Source organism: Pelodiscus sinensis, chromosome 25 (assembly GCF_049634645.1).
Source record: "Pelodiscus sinensis isolate JC-2024 chromosome 25, ASM4963464v1, whole genome shotgun sequence".
Taxonomy (NCBI): domain Eukaryota; kingdom Metazoa; phylum Chordata; order Testudines; family Trionychidae; genus Pelodiscus; species Pelodiscus sinensis.
Genome location: NC_134735.1, coordinates 9,085,232 through 9,101,102, shown reverse-complemented (window position 1 = coordinate 9,101,102; position 15,871 = coordinate 9,085,232). Strand labels below are relative to the sequence as shown.

Genomic DNA, 15,871 nt, shown 5'->3' with positions numbered 1-15,871 from the left:
ACCATAAGCACTAGAGATACAAAACAGCTTCATGGTTGTAATTTATCTGGTGACACTTGTACAGCGATCCAAGCCGGCAGTGCTGCCAGCTGTTCCCGTCTAATCATCACCTGTTGCTCTTAGTCACACAGTCCCCAAATTATGACTAATCAGGGGATCACGCACAGAGGTTGTTAAATATTTTAATCCTAACAAGGGCCAGGCCATCCATGAGAGACTTCTCCGAAGATGCAATTTAGCATCAAAGTACTCTGTGATAGATCCTCGCTTTCTATGTAAGCCTTCTTTGCAATGCGCCCCCACTCTCCCTGCAAAGAAAGATCTCACAATAATTATATTTTCACATGAAGCGTTCCATTAGAAACCTGTTCCTCACCGGAGGAGTTGAAGGGAGGAAAGCTCGCCACCATGCATCCTTAGCAGCCTCCATTTATGATGGCCCCAGTGAGAAGGACTGAATGAACACTTCAATGCCTTCATTATGTCTCTTGCTTTAATGGTCCTGTGTGCCTTTGGAGGCGCAGAAGTCACTGCCGCTGCCTTACAGGCGCCTGAATATTTCTCTGTAATTTGAGCAGCACTGGGTTCTCACTGAAGTTCTTCAGTATGTCATCTGGTTGGGCTCATTTGATCTTCCCCATTTCCCCTTCCATTTTATAGTCTTTCCATTGGCAGCTGGAGAAAGCTTTTATCTAATTCTTGAACTCAGCCTTTAGTCAATGGGTATTTTATGGACTCACAGTGCAAAGCATTGGCAAACGTGAGCCCCAGCCATTAAAGAAATGGGCAGTATTTAAAGCTGACTTTGATTTCAGCGCAATTTTTTCTTCCTTTGTAATTTTTTTTTTTTAAAGAACAGAAGCAGCTGGATGGCGAAGGGAACAGATGAATCAATACCTACACAGGCCATTATTATTGCGGTGCTCACACCAAAGCAGGGTGCCATGCGAACACTAGGGAGAGACAGCCCCCTGCCCCAATGAGATCACCATCTAATCAGACCAGGCAAACAACAGGAGAAAGGAGGGAATCTTATCCCCATCTGAAAGATAAGAAATTGACGCACGGAGACAGGAAGTGACTTGCCCAGGGTCACACTGCAGGGCTGTGGCAGAGCCAGGAATTGAACACAGACCTCCAGAATCAAGAACATCTGTCCTCTGCAGGGTGACCTGGCAGAGACAGAGAGTTCAAGTAAAATTGTGTGCACTACTTTGGTGGTGTCAGGACGGGGGTCCATGTCACAAAGATCTGCTGAACTCACACCACTTGTCCCTTTGCTGGCATCTTAGTGGAGGTGTCTGCCGTTCAATGGGTCATGGAGACACATGTCCACGGCAGGTCAGGACTGAGACAATTTAGCAGGGCAACACCAGGGAAGCCTGCAGTGCTACTTCCAGACACGCACCTGCGGGAAAATGCAAGGAGGAATTTGGTCTCTAGGGGTACGTCTAGACTACAGGCTTCTGTCGACAAAACTTCTGTCAACAAAGAGCGTCTAGACTACATTGAGTTCTGTCGACAAAGCAAGCTGCTTTGTCGACATGGTAGTGTAGACGCAAAGGACAGTTTACATTCAATAGCACCTTCTGTTGACAGAAACTCTGTCGACAGAAGGTGTTATGCCTCGTAAAATGAGGTTTACCAGCGTTGACAAAACTGCTGAGTTCTGTCGACGTTATGTCGACAGAACTCAGCGGTAGTGTGGACGCAGGTATAGTTTTGTCGACAAAAGTCCACTTTTGTCGACAAAACTCTGTAGTCTAGACACACCCTAGGATAGGAACTCGCGTACTGCCCTGGGTGGTGGGTGAATGCCCAAGATGGGGAAGGCAAACCCCAGGACCTCCGCTCTGCTTGGCCCTGCTTCTTCTGCAACCCTCCCCCTGCCCTGTGGAGCCAAGCCTGGCTCCCACCCCAGGTTACTGCCCCCCTAGTCCACTCAACATCCCTTAATCTCACCGGCCCGCTGGAGAACTGAGCAGTCATGCCACATCCCTCTCAGGCGGTGGGGACCTGGGCAGTTTGGGGAAGGCAGTACTTTCCCTTGCCTACATTAACCACCGCCCATGCACACTGCCCTGACAGGCACCTGGAGAACAGAGATAGACAAAGCTTTTCATCACCACATTTTTGACCAAACACATTTTCTAATTCTAGGAATTTGTTTTTCACCTGTCGCTAAAGGGTTTTCTTGTGGGGCGGGTGGAAATCACTAATTTGCAGGGGCCAGATGTTTACTTAATATCCCCCAAAAGTTGAAGAAATGGTGTGATGGAAACAATAAATGCCACTGCAGTCTTTAAGGGCGAAGGGGAATAAATTCCCAGCATGGAGGAATGGATGGCTTCATCTCACACCCCTTTCACCAGCACAAAGATACTCAAAATTGTACTTCACTGAATCTCGCAAATTAAAGTCCTGTTATGTCCCATTTAGTCCATGCCCCTGGCAATGCAGAATTGTTCACTACAGGGTATTTTCTATTGCTTTGTTCAGTCTAGTTTTTAATTTCCCATTGTTAATAGAATGTTCTTTATATGCAAAAGAAGGCGTTCCACTTGTGCAAAAGCTCTGTCCTGAGGTGCCTTTCAGAGCCTAAAGTCTGAATTCCCTGCTTCCACCCCCCCTAAAGATATCTGTCCTTCTCCAATGAAGGGTGTCCCAGGAAACCAATCAACAAGTTATTTTAAAACTCCTCTCCTTATACAAACGGTGGGCTGCAGGATTTGAGGCAGAAGCCACAGGGATTTCTGAAGGAAGCCGAGCTGATACTAATTAATATGTCTGGTTCAAAAGCAATTATGCCAATTACATCTTTAATTTAATCATGGCAAAATTTGGGACTCTGAGAAAATGTGAATAAATAGTGCTAAAAATATTAACATTTCCCTGACGAGCATCCCCACCGGATCCTGGCTGAGTGAGTGCCACTAAAAGCTATGCTTACCCAGCCATCTTCGGCAGGGATTTTGTCTGAAAACTGCGGGGCTAGTACTGAGAACAGACTTGTGCGATTTACAGACTCCTCCATTCTCCACTTGCCCGGGGTCTGCACATGGCTGAAGCCAAGACACAAGTGTTGATCCTTGTTGGGTCTGTAAACAGGGCTTCTGTCAACTAGCCTTGCCTGGCTCAGCAGGCATTTGCTCTGTGACTCGCATCTTAGCTTCAAGTCTTTTGCAGAGCTACCTCAAGGTCAGGGAAGAGGGGTTACACTTTCTAGGGCAGCCGGACGTCTGCATTTTCAATAGGCTGTTTCCAGAAGCTCCTGTACTTGTACCTTATTCCACTCCCTCCGCCTCATGCTTTTGTTGGCAGTGTGGGACTGGGAAGTCCTTTGCCATGACTTTCATAAGTGGCTTGTAACTCTAAATCTGATGAGGTTCAACAAGGTCAAGTGCATCTGGGAGGGAAGACTCTCAAGCATTGTTACAGGCTGGGGACCGACTGGCTAAGTAGCAGTTCAGCAGAAAAGGACTTGGGGATTACAGTGGATGAGAAGATGGATATGAGTCAACAGTCAAATGTGTCCTTGTAGCCAAGAAGGCATGCATATTAGGGTGCATTAGGAGAAGCATTGCCAGCAGACCCAAGGAAGTGATTATTCCCTTCTATTTGGCACTCGTGAGGCCACATCTGGAGTATTGCGTCCATTTCTGGGTCCCCTACTACAGAAAGGATGTGGACGCATTGGAGAGGGTCTGGCGGAGGGCAACTAAAATGATGAGAGGGCTGAAGCACATGACCTATGAAGAGAGGTTGAGGAATGTGGGTTTATTTAGTCTGCAGAAGAGAAGAGTGAGGGGGGATTTGATAGCAGCCTTCAACTTCCTGAAGGGAGGTTCCAAAGAGGATGGAGGGTATGTCTACACTACCCTCCTAATTCGAACTAGGAGGGTAATGTAGTCATCCGCACTTGCAAATGAAGCCCGGGATTTGAATTTTCCGGGCTTCATTTGCATGAAGCCGGCCGGCGCCATTTTTAAATGCCAGCAGTTTGAACCCCGTGCCGCACGGCTACACGCGGCATGGAGTAGCTAGTTCGGATTAGGCTACACGCAGCACGGAGTAGCTAGTTCGGATTAGGCTTCCTAATCCGAACTAGCTGTACTCCTTATTCCACGAGGAGTACAGCTAGTTCGGATTAGGCTTCCTAATCCGAACTAGCTACTCCGTGCCGCGTGTAGCCGCGCGGCACAGGGTTCGAACTGCCGGCATTTAAAAATGGCGCCGGCCGGCTTCATGCAAATGAAGCCCGGGAAATTCAAATCCCAGGCTTCATTTGCAAGTGCGGTATGCCTATATTACCCTCCTAGTTCAAATTAGGAGGGTAGTGTAGACATACCCGGAGTGAAGCTGTTCACAGTTGTGACGGATGGAAAACAAGGAGCAAAAGGTCTCAAGTTACAGTGGGGGAGGTCTAGGTGGGATATTAGGAAAAACTATTTCCCTAAGAGGGTGATGAACTACAGGAACGGGTTACCTAGGGTGGTGGTGGAATCTCCTTCCCTAGAGGTTTTTAAGTCCTGGCTTGACAAAGCCTTGGCTGGGATGATTTAGTTGGTCCTGCTTTGGGTAGAGGGCTGGACTCGATGACCTCCTGAGGTCTCTTCCAGCCCTAGGATTCTATAATTCTATGATTTGGGGGCCCAACCTGAGATGCCATAAAGGGGCCCTGTGCTGAACACCCACTGTCTGAAATGCAGACTGTCCCTGTGCCATGTGCCCACTGTGAAATGCAGACTAGCCCAGTGCCCAGCACCCACTTTTGGAAATGCAGACTTCTTTATCAGGGGTCTCAAGCTGAGTTCCCAAAACTTGAGATTTTCCCAAACCACTACTCACATCGGAAACTTGGCCAAGCTTGTCCCTGCAGTGAGTGCCTAGCTCCATGTGCATTTCTGCTCTGCCTTTCCTGCTCCGTTATGCCCTTCTCATACAACCTCCCTAACAACAAAGCTTTTGCTTTCCATCTGCCACCACAGGTTCAGCCCCTACGAGTGGTACGACGCTCACCCCTGCAATCCGGGGTCAGACATCGTGGAGAATAACTTTACTCTGCTCAACAGCTTCTGGTTTGGAATGGGAGCGCTAATGCAGCAAGGTACGGCTGTCTTCCCCTGTCCCCCACACCCTGCTATTTTCTGTGACCAAGGGAGCTTTTGCTTGGTGTTTGAGTTGTGACAGGAGCAAGTTAAAACATAGTTGTGCTTGTCAAAAACAACTGACTGTAGCAAAAAGAATAATGCAACAGCCCTGGGCCCTGGTTGTCACCCAGCAATAGAGCCGCCGAGAGAAGCTGTGTCACTGCTCACTGACAAGCACAGACATTGGGTTTGAAATTGTGGCGTTTGTCTCGTAACAATTACAGAAGTGCTTGTCAACACCGGCTTTTTGTCTCCGTGCCGGGAAGGCAGTTAGCTGCGGGAACTGGGAAAATAGCTCTCCTCTGACAGTTTTACGGCTCATGGTATCCACTGTGGAGTGAAGTATTTGTCTCTCCTATTACTCTTTCTGATTGAGATATACTATACACATGTGGCTTGCTAAGACAGAAGCAACTCTCCGGAGAGTTGATTGGATGGCGTGTGTTGCATACTGTGCAGGGCTTTGCGTTATTCAGCTACACATATGCCTGTCAGCCTAGTGCAAATAAGGCCAGAAAGGGGTTAATTAGATTAACGCCTAAGCCCAGGTCTACACTGAAGGGAAAGGTTGGATTAAGATACACAACTCCAGCTATGTTAATTATGTAGCTGGAGTTAACGTACCTCACTTTATGTTTTCCCACCATCCCCACAGCAGGAGGTCAACAAGAGAAAACGCTCCTTTCAGCTTCCTTTACTCCACATGAGGATCAGGAGTAGTGGCACCAACAGTGACCCCCTCTGAGTTTGATTTAGCGGGTCTTTACTAGACCTGCTAAATCAAACTCCAGAAGAAAGGTAGTGTCAATCTTCCGCATAGTGAAGACGTGGCCTAAGTGGAGTTAATCTGTTTAATGGAAACCAGCCCAGAAGGGTGGGGGCTATGTATAGCATTATTCACTGCATGATTTTAATTTCATTTGTAGATTCTATTCATGGGCTTTGTGTAGCTGGCAGGAAATAGGGAAGAAAGGGTGTTACACACTAGTCGGGCAGAGACATGTGGCAGAACTAACCCAGCCTGAGATATGAAGCCAGATGCCTTAGCCTGAGGCTCGGGTCCAGAGGCTCTCCAGAAAACTTGGACAGTTCCTCATGTGTCAGAGTCAGAGGAGACTGGGGCTGAAGGACTCTTCTTTGCTCACCCACCAGAGACTAGGGTGTTCTTTTTCATCTTATCTCCTCACATGGGTGGAGGCAGGCATGTACTCACCTCCTGCTCTGAATTATCGAAAACAGAGATTGCTTCCACTGTGGAAGCAGCTAGGGAAGTGCCTGGTCTCTGGTAAGATTGGCCAAGCTAGAATACTTCCAAGGGACTGTCAGTTAAAGCCATGCTGCCCGATCTGCCATCAGCAGAGAGCTTCGGCTTTATGCTTCTCAGTATAAAGAAGCCCCTTTTCTATGACCGTTCTCTTTCTACCCGCCAAGTAAAAAAGCATAAGAACATTAGAACAGCCAGACTGGGTCAGACCAAAGGTCCATCTAGCCCAGTATCCTGTCTGCTGACAGTGACCAATGACAGGTGGCCCCAGAGGGAAAGAACAGAACAGGGAAACATCAAGTAATCCCTCCCCTGTCACCCATTACCAGCCTCTGACAAACACTTGGGACACCATTCCTACCCATCCTGACTAATAGCCATAAATGTATCTAGCTCTTTTTTTGAACCCTGTTAAAGTCCTGGCTTTCACAACATCCTCTGGCAAGGAGTTCCACAGGTTGTCTGTGCATTGTGTGAAGATATACTTCCTTTTATTTGTTTTAAACCTGCTACCTATTAATTTCAACCAACCTATTAAGTTCTGAAATCATCCCGGCCCTGTTGAACACCTGTTACAAATCTCATCTAGCTGAGCAGGCCGTGGCATAGGATTGAGGGTGGTTTCGCTCTGGTTGGGAGGTATAGTGACAGTGTTAAGCTGTACTAGTTACGTGATGGGTGACTGGAAGTGCTCTGAAGGGAAGGAGAAGGCAGCTACTGCTGCTGCTGCTTTGGATGGTTTATGTTTGGCCACTCCAGTGTCAAATGGAGTTTGACATCAAAATTGTACACAGATGCCAAGAGTGCCCAGAGCATGGGACGGAGTTGCCAGTGCGTCAAACTGATATTAAGAATGAATAAATAAATAAAGTGAGTTACAAAATCTTCAAGGTCCAAGATTCAGCCAGGCCTGACCCTCACCTCTTTGTGGGAGTGAAGTTTTGCACCCGCTTCTTTTTGTACCAGTAGTTTCTTGTGGATGCGGGATCCCCCATTTAGCTCTGCACTAGCTGCAGGAGCAAGGGGGTAACTTATCCACACACATGCAAAAACAACTACAATATGGCTGCAATTTTTAGAGGCACAAGCTCTGTTAGAAATAGGGAGTCTCTCTTCTGAGAAATATACCCCTAAAGAATCAGCCGGAGGTGCATTTGCAGGTGTGCATAGGTTTGTGTGTGCGAGAGAGGGAGAAATAGCCACTCTGAATGTTAAAATGAAAACACATTATTTTACAAAGCAACTCAGCAGTTTAAATTCACCAGTTGCTCCGCCTCCCCCGCCATCTCTTTCATTGATAACACACCTTTAATAAGGTAAGCAATTTATTTACATTCGGGAAGATCTAACCTCCCTCACACCATTCATTGGGTCTTACACAATGCATGAGGTCGAAGTTGTGGTTCCCACATGGTTACTCCATCTTAGTATTGCACTGAAGGGAGAACAGAGAATAGACAGACCCTAAAAGAACAGAACCCTTTGGCTATGTCTACACCACAAGTTTTTTTGGCAGAAATATGCTAATGAGGGACACATTAGCATAAGTCGCGACATCATTAGCATAAAGATCCAGGACAGGCATAAGGATCTTGCAGAAAATAGGGGGTTTGCACAAAACGGAAGCAGCTACACTGCTTCTTTTTGTGCAAAAACCCCTTGTGCAAAAAGAAACAGCAGAAAATATGCTAATGATGTTGTGACTTATGCTAATGAGTCCCTCATTAGCATATTTTCTGCCCAAAAAAACTTGTAGTGTAGATGTAGCCTCTGAGTAAGGCTTTGGTCATTCACTTCATACTGCATCCAAAATACAACCCAAGGGTTTCAGCTCAGTGAATTGAGAAGAATTTCAAAAGCTAAAAACTCATCCACCTCAGGGTCATCTTTAGGATGTATGAGGCCCTATGCAGTACTATTAAACAGGTGCCCCTGTGACTGATGGCAGCTCGGGGGGTGAGGGGGTGGTTTTTTTTAGAGACGTGATTTTATAATCTTCAGCCACACTTTAATGACGTATTTTAAAGCAAATTTTATACTCAGGCCCTGTAGCCTGACACAGTAAATTCAGACACTGACAGGATATACCTGGGGTTGGCAAATACTTATTAAATGGCTTCATTACCATTTGAATGGCTCTCTCACATGTTGGCTACGTCTACATTGGCAAGATTTTGCGCAAATACTTTTTAACGCAAGAGTTTTTGCGTTAAAGTATTTGCGCAAGAGAGCGTCTACACTGGCGTGTGCTTTTGCGCAAGAGATGTGCTTTTGCGCAAGAGCATCTGTGCCAGTGTAGACGCTCTCTTGCACAAGAAAGCTTCGATGGCCATTTTAGCCATCGGGCTTTCTTGCGCAAGAAATTAATGTTGCCTGTCTACACTGGTCTCTTCCGCAAGAACAGTTTGCTCAAAAGGGCTTATTCCTGAGCGGGAGCATCAAAGTTCTTGTGCAAGAGGCACTGATTTCTTACATTAGAACATCAGTGTTCTTGCGCAAGAACTCGCGGACAGTGTAGACAGGCGGCAAGTTTTTGCGCAAAAGCGGCTGCTTTTGTGCAAAATCTTGCCAATGTAGACACAGCTGTTCAGTGTTATGCTAATAGCTCTGACAGGCTTTTTCACTGTTAAGTTAACTAGATCCTCTCCAGAGGAAGCAGAGCCACACAACAGGGATAGGAAGAGCAGGGAAGGTGGACATTAAGACCCAGTGGTGCCCCAAATTTTCAGGTGCCCTACGCAACTACCTATTATGTGTATGGGTAAGGACATCCCTGCATTCACCAATCCTTGGCACCGGTAATTTATAAAATACACGATAGCTGCCAATTAAATAACTGAAACTGCCTTCAAACAGCTGTTTCCTTGGCTAGCAATGTAAATGCTCATCCTCTAGGGAGAGCTATATCATGAAAGTACAGTCTGTGGTATCTTTCCTCTCCCACATGTCTTCTCCACATACCCACAGCCCCCTTGTTTATATCTGGAGGGGTACGGATATCCGCAGATCGTTTTTGCAGATGCGGATACCAATTTTGTATCTGCACGGGGCTCAACCCGTCTACGTCCCATTCTTGAGGAAGCTGAGCACCATTTGACAAAACGTACTGGGGTGCTTTTCCAGCCCGCCCTTCCATGCTGCCTGCATGAGTGACTGTTCGAGGGGTTCTTTGCTACCATGGTTACAGGAACCTTAGCAATAGGATGGATGGATTAGAGCCGAGCTGTTCCGAGGAGAGGACAGGCTTAGCTGGAGACTTCCCTTGATTAGAGCCTTCCGACTTTCAAACACCAACGTTCAAAGTAAGTATACCAGAACTGACAAGCTGCCAAGGCCCAGCGGTAGGGCCCAGTTTGTGGCAGAGACCCAGAATGCAGGACATACAAGAATTACCAATGCCAAAACCAAACAGCTGCTGGATTCCTTTGTTCATGTGACCGGATCCGTTTACAGCCTCAGTCTCAGGAGGTTTTATCCTTTGTTATGAATCATTTTCTGTAGGCCAGGTGAGAGGCCACCAGGGAACTTTGGGACTGAAATACGGGCTGTGTGCGAGGGATGACTTCAGTGAGTTCAGAAATAACCCAGCTCCGGCTGTGTGCAAAGCAGGGGTTGGCGCTCGGCCCTACTTGGGTGTCATTTGTCTGGTTGCCTGTCCAGGAAAGATAGTGACACTGAAGAACAATATCTAATCATTTGTTGGAAAGAGACGTATTCTAACCAATTTTTTAAGGTTAAAAGGCAAATTAGTTTGTACAAAAACTGGCTAATCCAGGGATGAGAAACCTTTTTTAGGTCGGGGGCCGCACAAAAGTGAAAAGCATAAAACACACCCAAGCCTCACATTCCTCTCACACACCAGAACCTGGGGGGTGGGGGGGCAGGCTAGTAGATTTGGGGGTGGGAGGCTACACTCTGTGGTGGAGTCAAAAATGAAGAGTTCAGTGTGTGGGAGGGGGCTTCCAGGAAGCAAGCTTGGGGTGTAGGGTCTGGGGGGGAGGAAGGGTGCAGGCGCAGGCTGGGGTGGGAGGTAGGATACAAGAGCAGGCTGGGGGTGCAGGGCCTGCGTTGGAGGTTGGATGCAGGGCTGGAGTGCTAGCTCCCCAATGCTGAGGGGAGCCCCAACCTATGGGGGCTGGATCTAAGCAAGCTGGGGAGCTGGACCTAGCCCCCAGCCCATTGGTTGTAATCCTTTTTTCAAGGACTAGTATAGTCCTTTTTTCAAGATTCTTAACCTCCATTGGGAATAATTCTGGGCTGCATCTACATTGCTGCTCCTCGCTCAGCACATAATGGGACCAAATCTGGTCTGCAAGCAGCCGCAGATCCATAGGCCCACTGTGCCCTGGAAGAACCAGGGAAACTCACTCCCATCCCACGTTACCAGGCAAGGTGATTTGCCGAGTATGGCTCCTCACAGCTCCTGTACAACCTCTGCTTTTCCATCTGGGCTCTTCAGTCACTTGTCAAGCACCATCTAGTTTTAACGTTTGCCCAGACTGGAGCAAACAGTTGGGCTATGTCTAGACTGCAGGCTTCTTTCGAAAGAGGCTCTTTCGAAAGCATCTTTCGAAAGAGCCTCTTTCGAAAGATCGCGTCTAGACTGCAGGCGGATCTTTCGAAAGAGCAAGCCGCTTTTTCGAAAGAGAGCACCCAGCGAGTCTGGATGCTCTCTTTCGAGGAAGCCCTATTTACATTGAAGAACGCCTTCTTTCGAAAGAGGAACTTTCGAAAGAAGGCGTTCTTCCTCGTGAAACGAGGTTTACCGCCATCGAAAGAAAAGCCACGTTCTTTCGAAATAATTTCGAAAGAACACGGCTTGAGTCTGGACGCAGGGGAAGTTTTTTCGGGAAAAGGCTACTTTTCCCGAAAAAACCCCTGAGTCTGGACACAGCCATAGTGAGAAGAGTGATAGAAGAGTGAGCTCTGATGGTAAAGGGATGGCTAGATTCAGATTGTGAGAGGTGCCATGGGGGGTAGTGTGACTTACTAGGGCTACAAAACCCTGCCCGCTGTGCTGTAGACAGAAAACTTCATGCTGCGCCAAAACTTGTCTCTCTAATTTCACATAAGGCCTGGTACAGAGGAATGTAATGTATCACACGTGATTAATTCTGAATTATTTCACCCAGATCCACTTATATTCACTTATATTCATGGCAGGGAAACTGAAAGAACCCAAAGCTTAAGTGACATCCACCATGAATATTGCTGTGTTCCCCTTGCTGGCACTGTAGCAATATTGAAACAAAGATTCTTCCCGGAGCTGGACAAGGGCAGTAGCTAGGGAGACATGGTAGCAGGGTGAATCCCTCCCTTACTGGATGCAGTTAAATTAGAGATCCTGTATTGATACTGTTTTTAACTCCATTTTGCCTCTAATTCCAAAATGATTTTCAAAGCTACTCTTTCAGCCGCATCAAAGGGTGAGATGGAACAGAACAGGAGTAAGTTCTCAATGGGAACTGAAATGACAATACTGCTTCCACAGGCACCTAGGGAAAAGGCTGCAAGCTGAACCTCTCTAGTCCGGTACCCTTGGGACATGGTGGGTGCCTAACCATAGAATTTGGCAGACCACAGGAGGTCAATATTGTCTATCAGCATTACCAACACTACCCCTGTCTAGTGGGCTCTTAGAAGACATTTAGGGTATGTCTCGACTATATCCCTCTGTCGCCAGAGGGATGTAAATTAGACATACCGACATTGCAAATGAAGCTGGGATTTAAATGTCCCGTGCTTCATATGAATAAAAATGGCTACTGCGTTTTGCCAAGTCAGCAGTTGGCAAAAAGCAGCTGTCAAGACAGGGATCAGGCGACAAAGAAAGCCGTTTTCGCCCAATCCTCGTCTTGACAGCTACTTTTTGCCCACAAATTACTGACTCGGTAAATCGCGGCAGCCATTTTTATTCAACTGAAGTGCGGGAGACTGAAATACCCGCTTCATTTGCAATGTCCGAATATCTAATTTACATCCCTCTGGCGACAGAGGGATGTAGTCTAGACATACCCCTGGGGTAAATTAGGGTATGTCTACACTAGCCCCCTAGTTCGAACTAGGGAAGCTAATGTAGGCATTCGAAGTTGCAAATCAAGCCTGGGATTTAAATATCCCGCGATTGATTTACATCTTTCCGCTCGTTCGCCATTTTTTGAAATTTACAAGTCTGGACTAACTGCCCGTGTCTACACGTGGCAGGGACCTGGTATTTCGAATTAAAGCCCTAAATCGAACTACCTATTTAAATCCCGGGCTTGATTTACAACTTCAAATGCCTACATTAGCCTCCCTAGTTCAAACTAGGGGGCTAGTGTAGACATACCCTTAGAGCTAAATCACAGCATAGAACACTGAGAGCCAGGACTGGTGACTAGTATCAGAGGGGTTGCCGTGTTAGTCTGGATCTGCAAAAGCAACAAGTAGTCCTGTAGCACCTTAGGGTACATCTACACTAGCTCGTTGGTTCGAGCTAGGTAGGGTAATGAGGGCAAGCGGAGTTGCAAATGAAACCCAGGATTTAAATATCCCGGGCTTCGTTTGCATGTTCCCGGGCGCCGCCATTTTTAAATCCCTCTGAGTCCGAACTCAGTGCCCGCGGCTACACACAGCATGGAATAGGTAGTTCGAATTAAAGATCCTAATTCGAACTACCGTTACTCCTCATTCTACGAGAGAATGAGTATGATGCATCTGTACATGCATCTGCCGAAGTGGGTCTTTGCCCATGAAAGCTTATGCTCCAATACATCTGTTCGTCTATAAGGTGCTACAGGACTGTGAACTAACTTTATGGGACTGTGGGAAACTTGGCCACGCCCATGATAAATCGACATCCGGCTCACTAACATCATGCCGGACCACGGATGTTGCCGGACTAGAGAGTGCTGGGCTAAAGAAGTTCCACCTGTACCGTACTTTAATGCCTCGCTCTTTAAATTACCTTACAGAATCCAACTTTCCATGGAAATTGCAGATCAGAAATGTCCTCTGACTGCAGCTATTTCAAACCCAATCCCTTGCCCCCAGTTTTAATAAGTGTCTCAAGAGCTTGCAGAAACTACAGCCCATTTAGCCCTTCATCTTTGTTCAGTCAAAGTCATTCCAAACATGTTACACCTTTCATGCTGTATAATACCTCCTACTTTTCTACCTCCAGAAGCTATTCAAAGTAATGGATCCTGATGATTTCTTTCTTGCACTGTGATTTTTTTAAAGCTTGTGTATTTGAATACCCGCCCCCCCCCTTGCAGAATGAGGCCTTTGAGAAGTAATCCACATAAAAGCAAAGCACTCTTTAAATGGCAGAGCAAAACACTCACGGAAGTTCATAAATGGCTTGCTATTTAAATCTCATAAAAGCAGCCTCGTTAATTACTTCAGTTTTGCAGGTTTCCTGTAAATTGTGCACTGTACCCAAGGTCAGCAATAAAGAGAGAAAATTCTGCAACTGCTACAGAAAAAAAAAACAGATTTCCTTGCATGCAAGATGTTTGGGTAATTTGCATTAGAAACAATTGGCTTAATTTGTGCAGTTGTTACAGTTCAGCAGTGTGACCTAGTGCTTGAAATATGTACTGTTATCTTTTTATTTCTTTTCTCTCTTTATTTTCGGATGCCTTTAAACTGCTTTTCCCTACTCTCCCAGGGTCTGAACTGATGCCCAAAGCGCTGTCTACACGGATCATTGGCGGCATCTGGTGGTTCTTCACGCTCATCATCATCTCGTCCTACACAGCCAACCTTGCTGCCTTCCTGACTGTGGAGAGAATGGAATCCCCCATCGACTCGGCAGATGATTTGGCAAAGCAAACGAAAATAGAGTATGGAGCTGTGAAGGATGGAGCGACTATGACCTTCTTCAAGGTGAGATCGAACATATGCATTGCCCCCTTGAGACAGAAATGCAAATAGTCAATGAATAGCACCAATGCAATGTTCTTAGAGCCAGGGGAGTAAGAGCAGAGAAAAGCCAGTTAAGTCACCTAGTCCATTTCACCTCCTCTTAACACAAGATTGTTCCTCTTGCATTTTTGCTAGGAATTTGTCCACACCCATTATAAGTCACCCAGGTTATGGACCATCCATTTCTGGCTTCTGCCATAAATGGTATTAAAAATTTTAAATGGCATTGATTTTACAGCTTCAGAGATACAAATGACAATATGCAATGCAAGCTCAGATGCTCCAGATGGAAGGTGTATTCCCAAATCAAGGCAGAGTGTCTGTACAGCTTATACTAAAGTCTTCCAGAAAGTCCTATTTTCCCCAGGCATCTTCCAGACCTTCACTACTCCCCTAGTCCCTCCCCTCCTGCTGCTCAGGGATATTTCCTTGAAGCCCTCGGAGACAAATTGATAGGTGTCTAGATGAATTCAGAATCAAGCTAAGAAAGATTAGAAATGAAAATCAGATTTAGACAAATGCTTCAAACCTCTTTCCACCAATTGTTTTAGCATTTTTAAGCTGTCTGTTGCCTTGTGTGCATCCACTGACATATTAACACAATCACTTCTTATGAGCATACACATCCTCAACTAGCACATTTCAAACTTTATGGGGACTTTCAGTTCAGAAACCTAAGAATTACATTCACCCAGACAGAGAACAGAAACAATACCATGGGCCTTATATGACCAAACACAACTAACCAACACAGCTGAAATAGAAACAGAACACTGAATAATTTTGAAGAACAGACAAATTGTTCAGGAGAAGGTTCAGATCTGCTAGCCTTTTTGTGGTCTTTCTTTTCTCACTGGTGCTGAGGGAGGGAATGGTTTGCATGGAGGGTTTTTTTAATTTACTCATAAGTGCATCAGGCAGGGGGTTGAGTAGCAATTTATCTACCTAAATTGGAATAGATAGTCAGTTGCTTGTTTCAGTGTATGTAAGTATGAAATTGTCCATTTCATTTGTTATCTGGGCATATACAGGACAGGAGGGGCACCTGCTGACAGTGTTACATCTTTGATAAATCATAAGAGTAAAGAAAATAAATGAATGGAAGAAAATCGTCATCTCTTCTCACATGCGAAGACATTAAAGTCATCAAATAAACTTGCTTTTAGGATTGCTAGTAACTAAAAGTTGTAGCTCGGACATGGACCTATTCCATACAAAGCTTGTGTAGTCTCAGGTTCTTCCCTTGCTATAAGGTTCTTGTTATAACAGTATTCTTCCCCCATCTCTGAATACTGTGGGGCCAAATATTTAATCCATACTAGGTCAACTGGGTTGCAGCCCTGGAATGTAAGGATCACAAGGAGCAAGATTAGCATCCAGTGATAGGCATGTTAGTCTGTATCTGCAAAAACAATGAGGAGTCCCTGTGGCACCTTACAGACTAGCAGATTTATTGGGGCATAAGCTTTGGGCATATGTTTTCATTTGGACAGATGCATCTGACAAAGTGGGTTTTGCCCACAAAATGCTTCTACCCAGATAAACCTGT

The 15,871-nt window shown here is 46.1% G+C and overlaps 1 protein-coding gene across 3 annotated transcripts in view; it reads left to right on the top strand.

The window, feature by feature from the left end:
• The window catches only part of GRIK3 (glutamate ionotropic receptor kainate type subunit 3), a 303,000-nt gene that overhangs the window by 263,648 nt on the left and 23,481 nt on the right, over positions 1–15,871 (top strand). For 2 of the 3 annotated variants that reach the window (XM_006134255.4, XM_075908606.1), the window contains exons 12-13: positions 4,989–5,107; positions 14,066–14,283. In XM_006134255.4, coding sequence (XP_006134317.2) covers positions 4,989–5,107; positions 14,066–14,283 — 337 coding nt within the window. Of the gene's footprint in view, positions 1–4,988; positions 5,108–14,065; positions 14,284–15,871 lie in introns of those variants that run through there. The other variant, XR_012897571.1, reaches the window with a different exon arrangement.